Raw genomic sequence first — 22,340 nt, forward strand, 5'->3', positions numbered from 1 at the left:
GGAGATATGACCCTTTGCCATCAGCCCACTCACAGACAGCAGCCCTATGCACTGAATCCATAAGATGATTACTGCTTTTAATGGGCCGAGGGCTTTTTCAACACCTGGGCTTTTGGTGCATTTATCTGACTTTCATGTCGAAAAATGTGAGCGAGTTAGAGAGAGAGAGAGAGAGACATTGAGAGCAAGTGAATGAATGAACTAGTAAATCAATACCACGAATGAGTGAATGAGTCCGTGAGCAAATTAATGAGCGATGAGTGAATAGCGGTCTACTTTTCCATGACATGTGTATCTACTCGCACCATCCCTGTTTCACACGACAGGGATAAAAGACCCCAGCTAAGGGAGATAAATGCCTTTGCTCGTGCTAAATGGCAAGGAAATGTCAATGCATTGTCCAGGCTGGCATCACCTTTAGTCACGCCTCATTTACATACCTCAAAGATCTAGCCAATCTGAATGAATCTAACGGAAAGGGCACACACTGATAGGCTATTGTGTCAGTGACCGCCAAAGGATATTTACACCCTGCCACCCACTAAAAGACTGTCATCAGGATTCATTAGTTAGCGAGAAGAGGGTTTCATTTCGTGTGTTTTTTCTCAGTGCATTCAGACCAGAGCACTCAAGCATTAAGAGCAGCCAGGAGCTGTCATGGTCACAGTGTAGAATACACAGATATTAAAAACCCAAAGATTATTAGTAAAAAGCGTGTCTGGATACAGTGGAGTAAATGATTCAGAAGAGGGGATGATTTAGCGCCTACAAAATGGCCCAATTATGTTCACTTGAAACAGCAGGGATCACAGACACTATTTTAGCTTCCAGCTTTTGTGGTTGCTTCCGTTTCGCTCTTTTCTCCAGTTTGTCTCTTTGCCGAATTAAGTGCTTTCCGAGTTCTCTTCCGAGTCGAGGGTTACAAAGGGATGGATGAAAACCCATTGCATATCATGTTAAACGAGGGTGACAGGGAGGCATCACTTAAAGGCATTTTAAATCTGAGCGATAGTGACGGCTGGAAGGGAAAAAACAAATGTTATTACATGAAAGCGACTTTTAAAAGGAACTGAAATTAGGTGTAATCAGTTAAAAAGGATTTCAGGAAGACTGATGGCACCAGAAGATGATAAAAGCTAACCAGGATGAAAAGAGACTGGTAGCATAGACTCCAAGGTTGTGTTTAACATATTTAACACTTACAAGTGCTGCGAGACAAGCATTAGTGAATAAGGAATGCGTCAGAATTACTGAATGTCAAGGAGTGAGGGCTTAATAAGTTACTTCGGGTACTTGCTGTAAAATGCAGCATCTGATGTAGCAATACAATTGGTGACAAACATACTATGATGACCAACTCACTGACGTTACAGCATATATTATTGTGACAAGGAGAGCGGGACGAGGGCCGTGAGGGAACGAGGGCTCTCCGACAGCATGTCTCTCCTTCCTCCCGGGTTTCGGCACCAATGTAACAAAGTTCCAAGTAAACGGGAAGGAGGCGGGAACCGGTGAACATTAAACCACTTTTAATAAAATAAACAAACAATAAACAAACGTAAAGTGCTGACAGCCCCCTCATGGTCGACTGCCGGCCACATAAACATAATAAAACATAACATAAAATCCAGGCCTGGTTCTCTCTCGTCCTTCACTGCTGTCGCTCCTCCTTTTATGCTTCCGTAGCTCCTCCGTGAGAGATGCGAGACCGGTGCAACGCGCAGCTGATGCTCATTATCACTCACGTCACCGGCCTCACGCCGTTCCCTCACGGCCCTCGTCCCGCTCTCCTTGTCACAATTATATTATATTATGATTGATGAAGATTGGTTGATAAAGACTTTAATGACGGTCTGCGATCTACGAAAACTGAGATCGACTAGTGATTTGCTAAGCATTATATAATTTAATGAATGTTGTTAATGCTATTAATAACGTGATTATTAAGTTAATTTATGTCACCCAAAACTTTTCTCATTTGCCAAATCTCATCTTCTTTAGAAACTTTGTTTCGTTTTATAAATAGCAGATAAATGGTAGAATAATTGAGTCAATTTTTGAATGACTCATTGATGTTGTTTTCTATTTTTGCGTTCTATTTTTCTATTAAAATAATCTGACTAATTGGACCTTTGCATAAAGCGAGCTAAACTAAAATTATTGGGGTAGGCAAACAAAAACATTTAAGTCAGAAAACTTTTGATTGGAAATAAAGCTTTTAAGCACAACTGAGGCCTGGGCTCACCTCGTGTCCCATTGAAGAACAGCGTTTGTCTGCGTGGGTTCTGGATGACCACGATTGAACCATCGTAGTTTTGGAGACGACATGAAATATGTGCCGACCCCCCCTCAAGCACCGTCACATTTTCAGCCTCCACGGCCTGCCCCCGCGCTGAAAGAAAAAGAGACAGAGAGAGTTAATGGAGACCTCTAACTCGTTTAAATAAATCACTTATAAATGCATTTTGATAGACAGGATAAAAAAGATGGCACAATAGAGCGATTTAAAAGATAGAAATACCTCAGTGACCAATTAACACATAGCTCACGTAACTATCTTGCGCTTAGAAGTGTGAACTATGCAGAAGAGAGGAATAATGAGAGACTGACAGATAGACAGACACAGCGAAAAGGACAAAAAGAAAGAAAAAGGGTCCTAATTAAGCGGCGGTAACACCAATAGCATCATTATCTTTATCCTTTACTGTGGGCCTGGCACATTTCTCTCTTCCATCTGCTCAGCCTGACACTGAGCTCTGAGAGCAGTAGTAATGACTGCTCTTTTTTTGGAACCGAACTCCGATCCCTTACACATGCAGAGAAATGGAAACATAACTAATGGCACTTACGATGCTAAGTCTGTTTACAACGTCTTAATGGCCATTTGAACACAACAACACTTGTGGCATGTCACTGCGGCATATGTCGCGGCTGACGCTTTGCAGCCATGGCTGATTGTTGATATTTATTTGTGAAGGCTGAAGATGAGGACATCACCGCTGGATTGCAAGAGCATGTTGCAGAAACCCACGGCACATCATTAGCCGTGTTCTTCGCAGAGAGCCTGTCGCTGGTGCGAAGTAATGATTCGAAACCCTGACACAAGTTCTTCAGCTGTACTGTCTCAATCTGATGACATCATCGAGACAGATCACTAGGGTAAAATTGTCACATTGGCTGAGACGTGTTGGGTCCCGCTCTGCACTTACATTCAATGGCTCAGACTAGATGGTTACATGCTCAGAGTGACTGTTTGACATGTCACCTGACATGTTAGAGAAATGCTGTAAGGTTGTCATGACTGGAATGATGATCACCCATGTTTCCTGTCTACATCTGCTGCATTCTTCTGGAATTTTGTTGGAACAGGTGTCTGTGCTGTATTTACTGTATAGTGTACAGTGGTATCCGAAATTCTGATACTACTAGTTAAGATGCTTTGCAGTTTTGTGACTAAAACTGTTTTTTTTTTTCATTATAAATTATATTAAAGCTAACTTTTTAGTTTTAGTGAAGAAGTATATCCAAAATAAATGAATTTCATAGCATCTCAGACTCATGGTGGCATGTTTCCCCTTTAGGACTTGTGCATTCGATTCAATGCAAAAGTTTGTGCTAAAGTCAAAAAACTGGATATTTGACTTCTTGTACAAAGTAGGTAATACAAACTTGCATTAAATTAGATTTTTCATTCCAACATGATTTGATAATTTACTAAAAACGTTGCTTGTGTGCTTCAGTCAAAGCAGCCAATCTGAATTCTTGTACAAAGCAGCTCACATGGTCAATGTCACGAATTTGCTTTAAATAAGATTTTAAACCCAGCTTTTCAACATGGACCCAGACTTTTGAACCTCTTAGTAGCTCAGAAGAACTAACAGTTGAAAGAGTACATGACGCATTTCACACAAAAGCGTAATGTCGAGATTGTCTCCAAACTTCTCATTGGTTTATAATCAGTAGGCAAGAAGTCTCTGAGAGAAATTGATTAATTGAAATGTGGAGTTTTGTGCCAATGTGATGGCAGAAAGACAACGAGACAAGAAGTTCAAGAAAGTAAAAAACATTGTATCGAGGTGTGAGACCGAATCTTCCGTTTGTCTAGTTTCATTTAAATTTAATCCTGTCAGGGCCTATCCATCTTGGAGCCCCTTGTCTTAAATTCAGCGCAGCGGGAGGGCGGGTTAATAAAACATTGACAGGTGAGGTATTAAGCTGAAATAAAGAAGTAAAAAACAAGAGACATTGACTGAGAACATTCTATTCAAATTTTGCACGATTGGTATTGTAATTGCCGCCATTATTATTTCTGTCCTCCGCATCAATATTGTGATTCATATCACGACAATCGGTGCCGCCACCATTGCCGTCCCAATTATTATTCTAATGACTGTTATTACTCAGCACTCGGGCGTCCGCGGACTTGGCCGCCATTGTTTTAATGGCTCCTAATTGTTCCAACAGCACTATACATCAAGAGAAAGCGTGTGAATGCAAGGAAGGCAATTAAAAACCTAATTTCAACCTAACACAACTCAAACAAGTGTGGCCAAATTCCCAACAAAAGTAGCTAAATGTGTTTGATTGAGAAGTCAAACAAAACACAGCTAATTGAGCATCCGTTAAATGCACTCCGCCACGCGCCAGCTGTCTCCTCTTCACGTAAATGGCCGAACAGAGGGGACGCAAACAGGAAGATAGATGGTGCGTAGGGAGGAGAAACGGCCGTGATGCCAATACGCCATTTGAGAAATCTGCCAACTCACTGATGAAGAGGAGAAAAATAACTTAAAAGACAGACAGAGCGAGGAACAATGAGAAAAATACAGCCTGGGACGCATTTGCAGCTGTGAGTTGAATATCGAAGATAACTTGCGTGGGAGTTGTTTATGGGCATATCTGCATTGTGGGCACAGAGGTTTATGAATACAAATGGCCGGGCTAACACGAGAAACGACAAGCTGGAGATGGATTAATCTTGACCCTTTTAGAATCAAGCCATAATAAAATACTCAACTCTCTCAGAATTGTATTAAGTAAGGAAGTCAAACAATCGATGGCAGGCCCATGTACAGACGCTATGAAAAGCGAATAAATAAAGCACATTTGGGGGAGGGGGTTAGGGAGTGGGGTGAAGAGGTTGCGATGTCGGCCAGGTGAGGGCGCCCTATAGATACGCACAGGAACTTGTGGCACACATGCGCAAATGTCCTTCTGTCCTTCTGAAATGTAGAGAAAATAGTTTTTAATTTACTGCGCCCTTAGAGTTAAGAAAAAGGGTTATTATTTCAGGAGAAAATATATAAATAATAGGAGTGAATAAATAAACAAGGCTGTATCATGGCAGCGTAATGGTCCTGGGGAAGCTGTAGTGAGTTATGCTGCATGTAGGTGAGTTCAATTTAGAGAGTTGGTTGAAAGCCAGATACAAAGTTGGCATGCTAGCGACCACCCTGTTAAAGATTAACTAGTTGAATTATAGAGATGGAGCCCCGAGACGCCCGCTAAGAAACCAAACACGCACGCACACACATAGAAAGCGGTCATGTATTCACTTTTATAAGCCTTGAATGAATTAACAGATATCCAGACAGAGGATCAGGACCTCCCATGAGATTTACGTCAGAGTTTAACAATACTAGCGCGATCAAGACATTAAGACCTTAATTCAATCTTTTAATCCAATTATACTTCAGTTCTTCTGCTTCGCTCTGTAAGCGCCTGATATCTTCATAACTCGCGAGCTACTTGATCTCTCTTTCTCCTGTTTTATTCTTCTAAACATGACTGTCCATAACCTGAGGCTCACAGAATCATCTGTTCAAGTCATCCTACCGCAGTGTGTACAAGTTTGGCTGTAGGAGCCAAAATCTTGTGAGCAAGTTGAAGTTGGTAAATCAGACCAATCATGTCTGTGGAGCCGTAATGGAGGCGTTTTGGTGGAGAAGCTGACAGGCTGTGATTTTTTGCACCTATCTTTTACTCGCATACCAGTCTTCAATTCTGCGGTCAGGAGCTCAAAGTTGGCTAGTACTGTAAGATTCTGTACTACATTTGAACTATATCTGGTTGCAGAAAGCATATTTCTCAATTGAAGGCCATTCAACAATAGCTGTGTATACGGATGGAACAAAAATTCAATCATGAATTGCTGTTCTCTGGAATACTTGATTCCGGTCAATTGTGGCAAAAGGAAAACACACTGCACAGGGTCATTACAACAAAATATACCCTTTCTGGGTGACAAAAGACCCGGCTCAAGTCGAGCAACTGACATTGACAGCTCTCTCAAGACACTACAGACCTCCCTGGATTCAAAATCAAAGCTATCTCAGCGAATAATCTCACTCTCTGTCAATCATTTCCAGTTCAAAAAAGAATGTTCAAAGCATAACAAAGCATAATCCCCAGCAAATCTCTCTTCCCGATTATGCCAATATGTCACCCTCTCATTCCAGGTCCTTTTTCATTTCTTCCGGCTCTGTGACTCTTCTTTTCCAATCCTGCACGTTTCTATCCCCTGCCCTTCTTTTCCTCGCTTTCCGCTCCGCTCTAAAACTCATAATTCCCTCTCCTACCGCCTGCTTTTCCTCACTAATCTCATTCCCTCTCCCTCTTTCACACCTACACATGCTCCCCTGCCTCCTCTTTTACATCAAGCCCCCTCTTTTTTCTTCATCTTTCCCCTCTTCAGTCCCTGCTAAGCCCCCTTTTCCTCTGTAACAGCCATCATTTCCTGGCTTTCATTCTGTGGTACTCTCTCTTCAAGGCATCGAACGTTCCCCTGCTTCTGTTTCCCCCAGTTTAGGTTTTTTAACTAACTTCTTTATCTCCCTGCCATGGATTCCTCATCGTCTCTCTGGTCTCTCGCTCCATACTATCTCTCGGCCGAGGGCCCCGTTTATTTCCATCTCTCTCCTTCAGAAACGTGATTTGTTCTGCAGCTCAGGCTCGCGGTATAATCATCCCCTTTTGTCCGAGGGAGAGAGAGGGAGTGGGAGTGGGAAATAGGAGGGAGAGAGCGATGGGGACATGCAGAAATCTCAAAAGCCACGAGAGAGGAAAATGGACCGAACATCCATCTCTTGTCTCTTTGGTTCACTTCTCTAATTACATCTAGTTCATGCTCATTTTTTCCATTCTTCTCCTCATGCTGTTATACAGCGTGCAGGGGGGGTGGGTTGACGTTTTTGAGATAAATTGTATTGTTAATTTAGTGCCCACAGTCTCCTGATGTTCATCTCACTTAACCCAAACTGCCCAAAAGCTAGACGTTAACTATCCAAAAGACTTTGAACAAAACAAAACACTTTTCGCTCATACATTTGTGAAAAGACTTGTCATGTCTCATTGATGTACTGTCCAACAATGATCAGAGTGAGGTCTACTGTTGCTATGGTTACCTCCTCCGGCAATTCTGTTATGCTATATGTAGCGTTTATTTAATGGCAAGAAATAATTTGCATTGTATTTAGACTGGTGCTTTTATGATCAATTTAACCCCCCCAGAAATATTTAGTTTTTAACTTTGAGATGGTCAAACCTTAATTGGGGGTCAGAAACACCCCAAACACACCCATCCATAACTTATGTCAACCATTTTTTCCCTCTCTCTCTTCTGTATCTTTTTTCTAAAGCTGTACCCAAACATCTTTTCTATCAGCGTTGCATTTTCTATTTATGATGTTTATTCTTTCATTCCCAGTTCCATCTGTTCCTCATCTGTGATTTCTGCCTGCTGTTCTGCTTATCTCTTCTCCACACTATAACTGCTGCACTCTCTCTTTCTTTTGCCCTTCATGTTTTACGCTTTCCTGTCCTATCACCATATTTCAGTCATATCCTCTCCTCACCCCATTTCATCCCTCGCTTTCTCTCTCCATCCCTTCATTTCTCTAGATGGCTTCTCTCACTCCATCAGGTTATTCCGTCCCTGATATCTGCAGTTTCGTTGTTTGCGCGCGCGCACATGTGTGTTCAGCGGTTTTGGACCCATTGTGTTCCTGACATGCTGTTTCGGAGTTGTATCGAGGTGCTGCAGAGACATTTACAGTCAGGCATAACAAAGGGGGCTTACGGGAAATTTACAGGGCAATTACACCAGTCTAGCCTGCGAGAGTTATCCTACGGCCAGCAACAAAGATTCAGACCATCACAATACCGCTCCTACACACATATTTATCAAGCCAAGCTGGCTCTCGTCCCCACCAGCCTCTCAGTTTTAAACCGCAAAAGAAAAAATGCTTTATTGGTGAGAATTACATAATAGCCAATGCTGCCAAAGCTAAAGACCATTTCTTATCCTTTTCTCTGTCTCTCATACATACACGCTGATCTTTGTTGCCATGATATATGAATATACAGTGGGTTCCAAAAGATCAATTTTTTGTTATTTTTTTCAGCGTAATAGTTTAAATGAAACAATGAATTTTATAATTGTGTAGTATTTGGCAAGACCTCCTATTGCTCTATTGATAGCACACATGCCGACATGGATTTTTCAAGCTAAACATGATGATCCGGTAACCGTGTAATCACAGCATGGTTTGAGAATGTTCCAATGAGCTCAATGAGCATGAATCTTACGTGCTTTAATAGAATCAATGAAATCTGACCTTTTAACAAAGTCAATATTTCACAAATGTGCTTAATTTATAACCAACTCAAATCAAATTTCTCATTTCAAAGTTGTTCTCAAGTTCAGGTTTACATTAGAATTTGTTTGTGGTCTCAAACTTTTGGACTATATTTACTTTTTCACCTGCTGAGAACAAGGCCCAGCAACCCAAATCCCACAGTTATTAAAATTCAGAGGACAACAAGTAAAAAAAATCTGTCACATCATCCTGAGGTAGTGAGTCAGAGAAAAGGAACAACGAGGGCCTGGCAGAGTTATTAATGGAAATACTTGGGGAAATATAACAATTACACCACAAAATGGCCGATCAAAGTTTTCCTCGAGTGCTTTGAGGCTTCTCTGAATACTTGTACTCTTTAACTCCGAAAATCCCTTAGTGAGTTTGAGGTTATCCTCCATAAAGCTGCTGTCATATCTTCTTCCTTCATGCTACGTCTTCTGTGTCCCCACTGAGCCTGTTCTCTGTCTCGCTGTCGTCGTACAGCACTTTCCTTTCTCCATAGCGTTCTGCTTATTTTAAGGGTTGTATTAACAATTCCCTCTCAGCTGAAGGCTCTTGTTTTATCACACTCCAGCCCCCTTGGATTTCAAAGCAAAGTGGGTTTTTAATTCAACAATTCTCGGATAATCACAAGGTTTGACTTCATTACATCTCAAACTAGTAATTTGCATGAACACATCTGGCAATCAGTTTTGCAGTACGTGTTGGTGGAATCAAACTTGTGACCTTGGCATTACAAACACCCTCATATTTTTTGGTCACGTCGGGCTGCCACTAGTAGCCCTTCAGAATTATAAAAATAGGTGCATTACGCTCCTTTTTTATCCACACTCATTCTCTGATCCCTCAATCATAAATCTGCCAGCTGGCTCAGTCTTCATTCCTCACTGTATCCTCCTTTCATGCTCTCGCTCTCTCTCCACGCTCGCTCACTCTTTCCCATAAATTATCTTCCTCTGAGCCAGAGTGAGAGAGAAGGGCAGAGAGAAGTTTCTGAGGAGACAATGACTGTTGAAACTAAAGAGAGAGAGAGTGAAGTTGAGAGTGGGGGGGAGATGAGAAATGAACGCTGAGAGAGGTAACAGACAAAGAAAGTGAAGATTCACTCCGATGTGTGTTCAGAAATTATTAAGAGAACATCTACAGTACAGAGACAGAGAGAGAGAGAGAGAGAGAGAGACATGAAGATGTGAAACTAGAAGAGTAGGGAGAAGAAAAAGTGGAGATATGACACTCACGGCTGAGGGAGAGCAGAACGAGAGATCGCAGTAGGAGGGAAGGAGTGGAGGAGAGGAGAGGTCGCTGGCCTGGTCTCATTGTGTATTGAGGCTCAGTAGCTGATCAATGAGGCCTCTGTGGTCGATGATTGCACAATTCACCATATACACACACAAACGCACAGTACGGGCGAGCACAGCAGACAGCTGAAAACACTGCAAAATGACTACAAGAAACACCAGCACAATAAGTGCAGTGTAAACTAAATCACTTAAGTGGCAACGTTTGAATTCTCGAGCTAATATCGAATGCAGTAATAGCCAACTGAACGCAACTAATTAAAACTATCCAATCTCCACATTTCAAGTGTGAAGAAAAAACAAAACGCACAGCGAATGGCAATTTCCACACTTAACTTTCTGATTAATGCTGCCAAACCACTTATTAGCGTTGAAAGTATAAGCTCAATTGTTATAAACATTAACGCGTAGCTGCTTTTAGATTACATTGCTCTTTGGCTGTTTTTATATTCAAAACTGTAGCTGAGGTCACATATTTAAATCCCAAAAAGCTTTCGGTTATGAAAATCTTTTTCCACACCTTCCGCTCGTCTGCTTGCGAGCTCAATTTGTTTTTCCCTTTCCCTGACGGGGCGATCCCGCTGATTTTCACCTCGTCGTAACACACACCTCTGTGCCAACACGGCGCTGTGATACCACAAGCATAGTTTGGCTCACAGAAACAACCCTAAATCAATACGCTATCTAGTCTGCCAACTGTTTTCACCAGATTTAAAGCGAGTTAAACTGTATTTAAATCACAGGAAATCAAACAACTACATTCAATCAACTTCAGAAAGGCAAATGAACGGGTTGAACACAAGAACTGATGCCTTTGCAGGTGCAAAGCTAAACATTTAATGTATCACATGCTTATTACTGTGTTATTACATGGTAACAAACCCCTAAATGGATCGATAGATGGTACAATATGAAAATAAAGTTAAGATCCCATAAAACACATGAAATATTAAAAGGTTCTGCTCCATGAACTAAAAAGCAAGTACAAAATGTGGAGAAAAGCTCAAGAAAGGCCGGCCTGATCCCTAATGATTAGAGAGCTATGGGTCTTATCGCAGCACCCTGAGCCTCTGTGCAGATCTCCTGAAGCCCAAAACAGAAAATCATGCCAGTCTTCTAAGCACACCCTGATACTGAGTTGCACAGTCCCACACGCACATACAAACACACACGCACAGAGATTGGCAGGGCTAATATCCACTGTGTCACAGTGACTGTGTAGGGGATCACAAGCCCAGATCTGTGCCCCAGGTAACTGCAATGGCCACCTGATTCCAAATCGATTCTCCGCAAACACAACGTCCCACTTTCACCAAGGTTGGGTCAAAGTTAATCCATCTCTCCTTTCCTCTTTCTCCCTCTTTGTTGATCTGTCCATCCGTGGAAAAAGTGGCTGTTCTCCTCTCTAATTCCTCTGTATTTCTCCCACACAATGTTCTTTTGGTAGTTTTAAACTCCGGCTACAGCTCGATTAATCTGCTTTTCTGACCCCTCTTAATACTGCACCGACTCGATTTGGGTGGCGCACCCTTATATATACTTGAGTATGTGTGTGTGTGTCTGCAGATGCATACTCCACATATCAGTTATTTTTCTAAAGGGCATGAGAGGGTGTAAGGCTACAATAGCACTCATTCAGAATCCAAAACAGACAGTCAGTCAGAGAGTCTCTTCCTATTTCAACCTAATTTCTACAGTGGAGTGCATTTTGCCAAGGCTCTCAGGGAACATTAGCTTCTTTCTGATCAGCCTTTATCTGTCTGCCACACAGAGCGTGTTCATGGGGTCACGAGGGCCGTTTTAAATGAATGTGTTTTATTTTGCAATGTGCAGTACATTCTGTACCGTACTACTACACTATGTGAGCATGCGTGTCTATATGAATGCAGTGGCCTTTGGATGCTGTTCATACATGAGTAAACACTTTCACACAATGGGCCTCATTCATGAAACACAAGCAGAACGATTTTTTGTGTAAATCGTTCGTAAAGTCGTTTTGACGCAAATTTTCGGATTCATGAAAATGTTCGTATTTTCAAAATGTTAGTTGATACGAAAGAAATGTACACCTGCTCAATACCACGTGTAAATAGTGCGTAAAACCGCACGTAACTTTCTGTATCCTTTTAGACAAACTGATGACACTGCATTTTGATGCACTATGTATCATAATGATATTTCACGAGTTCTTTTGCCCTGTCTTTTATGATTCATTTACTTTTTAACTTTGAGGAAAACGCAGAGCTCGTCACTGTCCTTTTTTATACAGCCGTCGAATCACAGTGGAGATGAGGCGGGACAAACACTACATTGACCAACCATTATACACAACAATGCAGAAGTTAATATTAATGGTTACTGCATTTTCATATTAAGTAATATTCTTTAAAATAAGATACTAGTTACAAGTAGGCTAACTGTTGCGGATATTCTAAATCACATCAACCAACGCATCTCCGGAATAACGCGCAGTGCCCCCAAAGAGTTGTCAGGCACCACCAGCTGGTCGTTTTCAGAAGAGCACCAGGTATTATTATTTTAGCTTGCTAAAAACGCTTTGGTGGACATAGTTTAATTGATTAATTTATTGGTAAGCATGTAGCCTATTAGTCTCTTATGCATTTATGCAATATAATGTAGCCAAAATAGATAATGAAGTCCAGAGGATTCCGGCATTCCTACATACGTAATTTGCGTAGCTGTAATTCATAGGCGGGGTTATGCTAATTGTGAATGTTCGCGCACTGTTTACGAGTGATTGGAATTCATTAACATACACACATTTTACTATCAAATCTGACGTTTACGAAGTATTTGTAAATCCGGAGGAAAGTTTTCGGGAAGGTCTGTTTTACGCGTAAATTACTCGGAATTTACTAATATATTTACGAATGTTTCATGAATGAGGCCCAATGTGTGTGTGTGTGTGTGTGTGTGTGTGTGTCATGTTTGAAAACTATTGTGTCTGTGAGTGTCATGTATGAAAAGCATCTTGTGTGTGTATGTGTTTAAACAGTATACACTGCGGTGCGTGCGTAAGGAACTATACTTGAGGAAAGCTCAATGTTGGTTTGATGTCGTGTGGGTGCGCACTGAAGTGGTCAAGCATCTATCTAATTAGCATGTTAATTCTGACGCGTTAGGACTGCCACAACTGGTGCATCACACGACTTCAGCTGAGTTTGTTCTATACATGTCAGCCTGAATAAAACTCCATCGCCGGTCCTGCAGACATCTAAGATGGTCTGTATTAATCTGGAGTGTTCACAAACAAGCCAAAATTCTCGCAAACCAACCTGAAACTAATCAAGTCGCCCTAGGGCTGACAGAAACGGTAAGCGAGCGTGACATGAGTGTTTCTGCAGCATTTATGATAATGCAAACAGCATGAATCTGGCAATAGAGATATGCACGCTTTCGTTTCTCACCTGCATCATCTCAGCTGCGTGAACATTCCTTCCATTCACACCCTCAGTTAACGCGGCATTGGACAAAACTAGCAGGCCACTGAAGTTACACAGCATACTGTAAGCCATTTACATAAGGTAAACATTGACTTCATCACATGAAATGATAATTTGGGTATACTGAAAAGAAATCATGAAAAAACACAGAAACAACACTGAAAAATGTCATGTTCTTCATCAGTATTTTGTTTTGCCATCAAAACAAGATAAATATACTTGAAAATTACAATTGCTTAACTTTCTTTTCAGAGAATATATTTTGAATTAAGCTTATTTTTCTTAGCCGCTAGCAAATGCTTTTTTCCTGCTTAGCATAATTCTCACAGAATTTGCCAGTGGGGTCAGATAAACAAACTTAATTCAAGATCTATTCTCTAAACACAAGGTTTAATATCTGATGCAATTTGGGTTCAAGTAATTTTAGCGAATATTTTACTGAAAAACAAGACAAAATATTACAGCAAAAATCATGTTTTCAAACAATAACGTGTAGCCAGTAGGTGGATGTGTTTTCAAGAGAATTTGGCTTGCCCTCATGCTCGCAAGTTAGCTCAAATTGAGCATGCACTGTTTATCTGTCGGACACCTTTTCTAATGCACAGATGTTTTTTCATTTAATTTGATCCTTTTGTCCTTATTACGCTCCATCGCTGCTAACGCGACTGTATCCCACAGTTACGAGCATCTTGAATCTCTGTCCCTAGTCAACCTTCCCTCTCTTTTATCCAAATTTTAATCCAAATCCTGGCTTTCAGCTGGGCCACATTGAAACAAATGCAGCCAAAGGGGCCTGAATTAACAGCTGCATGAACGCATGTTAGAAACTACCGCATGCTTCGTACATTCTCTGACCTGCCTCTGCTGATATTGTAAACATTAAAAGTTCCTTAACACTTAATCCAGCGTCTACAGTTCAGTCCAGGAAGGCCTGAGGTGGGTGTCTGTGGATGCCGGAATCCTGATGCATCAGCAAAAAAAGGTCGAGGATACTTTTGATGCACTGATCCTGTGTTCTGCTTATCAAAGACTAAATTTGTGCTTTGTCCTTGGGGCGATGTAATAATGCTTGTGGGTGGAAGGAGCAGTAAATTTACGCCTCTTGGAGGAAGAAGGCGTAGAAGAGAGCGAGAGAAACGAGTGTGCGTGGCCCGGGTGAGTGTGCAAGGCTGTCTCTCTGAGTCGCGTTGTTTGTTACTGCCAGGCTGTTATGCCAAGCCGGCAACCATTACTCAATCAGACAGCTTCCTGCGAGCTCTTCTCATTAAAACCTCACGCAAACTCTAAACCTACCAGCACAATTATCACCCTTTACGTACAAACACAAGAACAAACAAGAAGGTGCATGTGAAAAACACAGGCGGAACAGAAATCCTAGCACTGCTGTTGATGGGACACCGTTAAAATACTTAATTTGGAGATTAGGACTTTTCACAAACAAATACAAAGCCTGGTTTCAGCACTGAACAGCTACAGTGAATGTAAGAGGAAAACACTGTAATACATGTTTCACACTGTACAATATTGGCCATGATGTAATTGCAAGCATGTAATGCTTCTACCTTGGTAGGCCAATAAGAACCAACATGAGCACAGAAATAATGATGTTTGCGATGGGTAAAAGAGACACGTTCAGTTTAACCCTTGGATGGGGTTCATGTTTTTGTGTTTATGAGTTTCATGGACCAACATAAAAATGTATTTAAAAAAGGATGCAGAAAGCCATAAAAATGTATGTAAAATATTGTTTACTAGTTTACTTTATCCCAATTACAAGCAACAAAGACAGCATATATGGTTAATTTTGTCCATTATTCTCTGTTGAAATCACATTTATGAGAGGTGATATTTGTTTTAGTTTTTTTGTAGAAAAAATCTAAAAATCTTTAATAATGGTGGAAAAAAGTTAATAATAAATATAAATAATAAATTGCATACTGTATGTTAGGGCTGCTCGATTATGACAAAAATCATAATCATGATTATTTTGGCCAATATTGAGATCCCGATTATTTAACATGATTACTCACTAAGTTTTAAAACAACATAGAAAAATAAAAAAACTTGGCTTTTAAACTGTGAATTCAACTGAAAAATAAATGTAAAGAAATAGCACAGCTGAAGAACTGTAAAGGAAGGGGGTGCGCTGTGGATTTATACCACAAGAAAAGAGATGCAAGAGATCCTTGCAAAATGGCATGCGGCACAATAATCGTTTTACGTCGATTATTTTGTTTTTGTAATTGTTGAAGGCCAAAATTGACGATTACAATTATTTTCAATTAATTGCACAGCCCTACTGTATGTAATATATTTATATTATTCAAATATACCATTTCAGTATACTGCTGCTGTCCTTCTTAAACCTCATATCTCCATATTTCGTGATTTTATATCTTTTATTTTTGCTATAAATCATTATTAGTCACCCTTTATGTTTGTCACTGGTTTTTGCAAAAAATCTAACCAATCAAAAGTATTAAAAAGTGCTTGCAACACAGTATGCAATAACTGAAAAAGCTCAGTGTTTTTTTCCATTTCCTGAAAACAGCGAATTTGGCAACGAGTACTCAAAATTACATACAATAAATGAAGTCAACAAATTCTTTCTCCAGCTAGAGTACAATAGACTACAGACGCTTTCTCTGTCTTTCTTTTTCCAGACAAAACATAGCCAAGACCAGTGTAGGGTTTAACTAGTTACTAAGTAATTAGTTACTGTAATTTAATTACTTTTCCCTTGATAAATTAAAGTAAGGGATTACTCTTATTTTTTCTGTAATTTAATTACAGTTACTTCTGAAGTAATTAAACTAAATACTGTGTGTAATATATATGTGCATGCAATAGTGGAATTGACATCAAAATTCAAAATCTAACTTTAAAATCCTTGCTTTAATTTATAATTCTCACATTTGTAATACTTTGGTCAGTTTAGGGCTGAAACGATTCCTCGAGTAACTCGAGTAATTTGAATACAAAAAAATCATCGAGGTAATTTTTGTTGCCTCGAAGCCTCGTTTAATCCACTTAACTACAGTACACACGGAGCGCTGCGTTTCCCCACGGACCATTATTACTGACGCACAGCCCGCTAAACTCTATTCATGTTACAGGGTTCTCAAGTCTCACGCATTCACCGTGAGACACACGCATTTGAGTCTGTTCACACGCTCACACGTATTTCTCATGCTGATAAATAACTGATAGCTTATTGAAATGGTGAACTGCTATTTTACTTAGTTTTAGTCTATTTTGCGAGTGAAACTTGTTTTCCGGCTGCATTGAGTCCATCAAACTAGATTCGGACTAGTGGATGCCAAATCCTGTTATTTACACATGTCTGTTCTGCGTGTCTGAGTGAATGAACTGCACAGTTTAACATGCTACACGTGTGATGCTCATGAATTTGTCTGCGTCTGAACTTTATGAGGACATGAACACATGAACTTCATCTCCAAGAGTTGCTCTGAGAGTTTATTTCAGAACATTTTACTGAGTGAAGCTAACGCACTAAAAAATAAGCGTCTTCCAACGACCTGCCAAAATAAAAGTCCGGTTAACTAGGTATTTTTATGTGGACAAATATATTACTATTTAATAGTAAAAAAAAAGAAATTAAAAGTAATTTAGATAAACTAAATGCATCATGCATAAGCTGAAGTTAGTTGTTTACCTTTGAAATTATTATTTCTATTTTTATTAATGTTTCTTGTTTATACATTTGTATTAGGCCTATATTTCATTTTCAATGGAATATGGCAATGGAATGTACTAAATGGGTTTAGTTTTCACAGTTATTAATGTATGCAATTTCAGCAATAAATATGTTAATTTTTCTAGAAAGGAAACAAATTAGTTGTTCATTTTAAGAGACCTGTCTTATTTTCTCTTGTATATTTAGAGTTGCTCTTTAATGAAGAAAAAGTACTTATTATCCGATTTCCCGATAAATCGATGGAAAAATCAGTAGAATACTCGATTACTAAAATAATCGATAGCTGCAGCCCTAGGTCAGTTAATAATACTACTTTATGTAGTTTTATATTATTTATTTGATTGAATTAAAAGAGCCGTTTCATGTCTATCCTTGAATCACTTAACTAATCAAGGTTGATATGGAAAGTAATTAGTAATAAGTACTTAAATACGTTTTGGAGAGAGTAATTTGTACAGTAATCTAATTACACTACTGAATATGAAATTAGCTACTAGTAATTAATTACTTTTTAAGAGTAACTTGCCCAACACTGGCCAAGACTAGTGCAAGGACTTGCCTGGGTTTCTGCAACTGAATATCGCATGTCAATGAGAATGTTAGTAAGTACGTGACAAGATTGATGATGGAATCAGTCCAGTCAATGCTGTCAAATGTGACCAAAGTCTAGCCAAGTCATAGCACAATCTGACATGGCTTTAACCAAAAATCCCAGTGAGCTCAACAACCCGACAAGTGTGTGCACCAGGCAACACAAACTTGCTCGGAAACAAACAAACAAAGTATCTGGTCAAAAGGAAATGCGCTCTCGGCGGCTCTGAAAGTGCTGTTGTGTGTTGCTTCCTACGAGGATCAGAGGCTTTTGTGTGGAGCTGTATGTTGTTTATTAAAAGGAACAGGAGATCGGCACGCTCCTTTTAAAATCATTCTCCTCCTGTCCCCATTCTGCCAGTTATCTGCCAGCTCACAAAGGAACTATTTCTTTCCATATGATAACATAATCTTCCCTTTCTGTGCTCTTATGAATAGTGCCCTTTAGTAGCTCTTATCAACACTGTTTTTCTCCCTCTCTCTCTCTCAGGCTGTCTTTCGCTGTCACTTTCTTCTAAATAACTCTCCCTTTCTTTCACTGACAGTGACCTTACAGCGGGGCTTTGAACTCTTGCTCGTTTTTCATCCCTCTCCATCATTCTCTCATTCTCTCTCTCTAGAGGAAAATCACACACTCATCAGTTTTCCCTGCTCAGCTCTTGACGAACAAAGTTGCAAGGAGAATATTAATGGACTTCAGCAACCAATTAACACCTAACTCACATAACAACCTTTTATACGAGCCAACGGGCTGGGAAGAGAAGGCGCCAGGGCACGGGAGAGAGAGAGGGTGGATGGAGTGATAGACGCAGTGAAAGCTGGTTAATGTGACATTTACACATCGATGATGAAAATGACAGAGGTGTCTGGGAGAAAATAGTGATAGACAGAGCGCATGATCGTGTTAAAAAGACATCGAGGAGGGGTGATGAGTTTGGACACAGCGTGATGAGGAATCGTAGGAAGTTTCTGTAATCACAATTAATCAGGAGTTGTGCTTGTAGACCATCCAGTTGAGAGTATTAAAGTGATTACAAAGGAGTTCATTATTCAACACACATAATTAAATTCCAATCCCTATTAAAAATGATTGAAAGGGAGCTTATTCCTATTATGAATGTGCAATATAAATCTAATATGTGTGATCGGTTCAGTAATACTGCCCTATGTTAAAGGATGAGACAGTATTTTAATATTATTTATAAATAAAATTGGATTCTGATTGGCCAATCATGTAATGGGAGGGGTATAGCATCTTCGGGCATTCCATGCAAATTTCAAACTTGCCATGAAAAGAAAGTTTTTACTATACTGATATAGCACAGACGTCAACATTTGGTTGTTCAAATATGAGGTCTCAAAGTTTTTAAAGCATTTTTTTATTTTAAGAGCATGATTTTCCATATTCAGGTAAGTGCCATTTTTGGATTGTCACATCCATAACAGTAAACATAATTCCTCATAATTGGACACATGATATTTTGATTAAAGTTACTATTTTAGGTTCTATGAAGAGGCATACATTCATTTGTTGAGTATTATTGCTTCTAGTTTGTGCATTTTAATTCACAGAAATCCTATTAAAGCCACAATATGGAAAATTTAGACCGCTAGATGGCGCACTTTCGAAACAACAACAAAAGGCGAAGCTAAATGACATTATGTAGGAGAGTGGAATTATGGGACATGTCGTTTTCACCTTCCAGAGGCGTATGGAGATCGCCCATAATGTTCATGGACGAGGTAATGAATTAATTTTATTTTATGTCATCGTAATGAATTAGCTTGCAAGAAACGTGGAATGTAATGCTACGTTAGCCCGCGACTGATATTGGACTTTGTCAATTGATTTGGTAGCGTAATGCTACACAGTTTTTCGTGTTTAAAACAGTCATACAGTCGTCGTTTAAAAAGTAAATTTGAACGAACCCACAGCATTTACAAGTAACGTTACTGGCTACATATTTTTGTGCGACATATACTGTGTATTTCATAGGGTAACTGCATTCATAACTATTCAAATAATCTGTGCATGAGTATTTTGTGTACAATAAAAACATTTTTGCTTACCTGTCTATTAAAACACATGCGAGAGTGGAGTCTCTGTCGAGCCCAAATTGGTCACGAAGCTCTCTCCATTTAGAAAACGCCTCGCCGATATTAATCCTCGTTTTATTTCTTCGTTTGTCCATAAGCCTGCTTGTCTCGTTTGGCCTTCGTTTACGCTTTTATGGGTTTCCTCTACTCGCCAAAGAGTAATCGTGATCCATAATAACAGAACAACAGATGCTGCGTCCCAGATGCTGTTTAACCACTTCCGCATTTGCGTGTTGCCGTAGTTTCTACAACCGGAAACTGAGGGTAGCGCGGAGCAGCGGATATTAAGTCACTGATATGCGACAAATACAAGGGAGACAAGGGACGGGCCATTATTTTAAATAGGAATGTCTCTGGATTTGCATATTCTTGGGAACATTTGGGATAATGTAAGTACACAACTGCATGAAATATATCACTCTGTGGAAGTGATTTTGGGATATTTAATAACAAAATTATTCCATATTGTGGCTGTATGTATGTACACAAAGTCTCTCAAAAATGGTGTCCTTTTTTGTCACATGCATACTGCATGTTTATTTCTCTTTCTTAAAATAGAAAACTTGTGCATAGACTAATATTTTTCTGATCTTTAGACTCTATCAACAATGGTTCAGTAAAATATAAACAGATGGTTCAGTTTATTGGTAAGAAATACATTATCTGAGCATTTATTTGTCACATCCATAATGCAAAATGACACATCCATAACGCTGAAATTGCCTCTTCACACTGTTAATACTTAAAATAACAGTTTAAACGAACACCTTAGCAAAAATACCAGGCTTTCCAGCTTAAACCTGACCTGGTTATCCTGTCAGACTTTTTTTTACAATAATGTACATCCCTTATATATTTTATCCACTGTCATATAAACACACATTATAAACACAATATATACAACAAAACCCTTTTGCCTTGTATGATTCAAAACAAAGTTACAGGATGTGAATGCAAATCTTGTGTTCTAAATCCAATTTCTTCTAGTGGGTTGTGAAATCCATATAACAGCTAAAGCACATCAGAAAAATCTCCTCTGACCCAATCGAAATGAAAGCAAATCAAATTACAAAACAAAAAACAAATGGCCTTGGAATACTGAAAGTATAAAATCAAAGCATGATACAAGTTCTAATGCCATTGAGCCTCAAAATACGATTAGGAAATGGCGGAAAATGTCGTCACTGTCAAAGAGACTGCATACAGATTCACTTGATGCACTGTGCGATAGAGATTCACAGAATATAAGGCCATTTTCGGAGGTACAGATATAGAGACAGAGCTGTCAAACTAAGGGCTCAGTAATCACACTGTACTGCAATATAACAATGGCAAAGGCCGTGTGCTTTTCTCAGTGCGCGGTTTGAATCTCTTTGATTTGATGTGATGGTCAAGCACTCCTGTCTTTGTGGAATTCAACATTATATAAATTCAAAGCGGAGACCCTCGGTATAGATGTGCTTTTGTTCAACAAGAGAGATACAGTGAGATACAAAACATAGAGGGAAACAAGAAGAGATGCTGCTGTGTTCATCCTGAATGAGGCTTTGAGCTTTTAAGAAAAAGCTGAAAATCAATCCTGGCCTATTAGGCCTCCACTACCCCAAAGCAACTCAATAAATTCTAGTTTCTGCCCAAATTGATAACTTAATATTAACAAATAAAACGACTCCTTTGGGGTGATTCGTTGAAATGAATCGATGTATTCTGTTGCAATTGCTTTAAAAAATATTTACATTCAACGGCAAACGCTACTTACATTTGCCACTTAGCGGGTGTTAGTTTTGGATCCTGGCATCAACTAGAGATACGTGTGCCAGTAATGTGCTTTTACAAAATGTGCACTTACACATTTATGTCCGTCCTGCATTAAAATCTGTCCAGCTCTTCTTAATCCACCAAATGATAAATCCGAATGATCCATTCCGCCTCCGAAATGACAGTATGCGTGCATGCATGTGCATACATGCGCTTCATTTATTCATTCAATCATGTCAGTGATAGATGTGCTAACTTATTTATGAGCTCAATCCATGTAACTATTGCGGTTTCTTTGCATAATACTGGGTTACATAACCGATACCTCATTGATTTGCCAATAGTGTGAACGGTCACGCCACAGAATTAAATTAAATTAGGGGATCTCTAGGGACAGTTTACATAAAAAAGAGCGTTTCCAATAATGAATTAGCAGATCACCAAAGATGGACATTACAGTGAAAAACAATCCGAAAGAAAAAAAGAGGTGAATTTTACAGTGATTACACACTGGACATGAAGAGCACCTGTAAGCATCTCATTACAAATAAATGAAGGGTAGAGATGCTTAAATGGTTTGGAAAGGGAAGAGAGAGCCTGGAGCTGTAGAACACATCTACATCAAACCAACAGGCTGTCTGTTGACTGAGAGAAACAACTGATGAAATGAGAGCTGAGGGAAGATGAAATAATTAGAAGGCATACCTGCGGCGTTCATTCCAATATGTAAATCCATTTAATTTTGCTTTGATTTGCTCGGCTGCTCCCGTTTCTG

The 22,340-nt window shown here is 39.6% G+C and overlaps 1 protein-coding gene across 3 annotated transcripts in view; it reads right to left on the reverse strand.

The window, feature by feature from the left end:
• Positions 1-22,340, reverse strand: part of cadm4 (cell adhesion molecule 4) — a 115,169-nt gene that overhangs the window by 23,998 nt on the left and 68,831 nt on the right. Inside the window, exons 1-2 of one of the 3 annotated variants that reach the window (XM_057339508.1) lie at positions 9,878-11,195; positions 2,246-2,392 (exon numbers count right to left, since the gene is read on the reverse strand). In XM_057339508.1, coding sequence (XP_057195491.1) covers positions 2,246-2,392; positions 9,878-9,956 — 226 coding nt within the window. In that variant the 5' untranslated portion in view covers positions 9,957-11,195. Of the gene's footprint in view, positions 1-2,245; positions 2,393-9,877; positions 11,196-22,340 lie in introns of those variants that run through there. The other 2 variants (XM_057339510.1, XM_057339509.1) reach the window with 2 other exon arrangements.

This window comes from Triplophysa rosa, linkage group LG8, assembly GCF_024868665.1.
Source record: "Triplophysa rosa linkage group LG8, Trosa_1v2, whole genome shotgun sequence".
NCBI classification, from domain to species: domain Eukaryota; kingdom Metazoa; phylum Chordata; class Actinopteri; order Cypriniformes; family Nemacheilidae; genus Triplophysa; species Triplophysa rosa.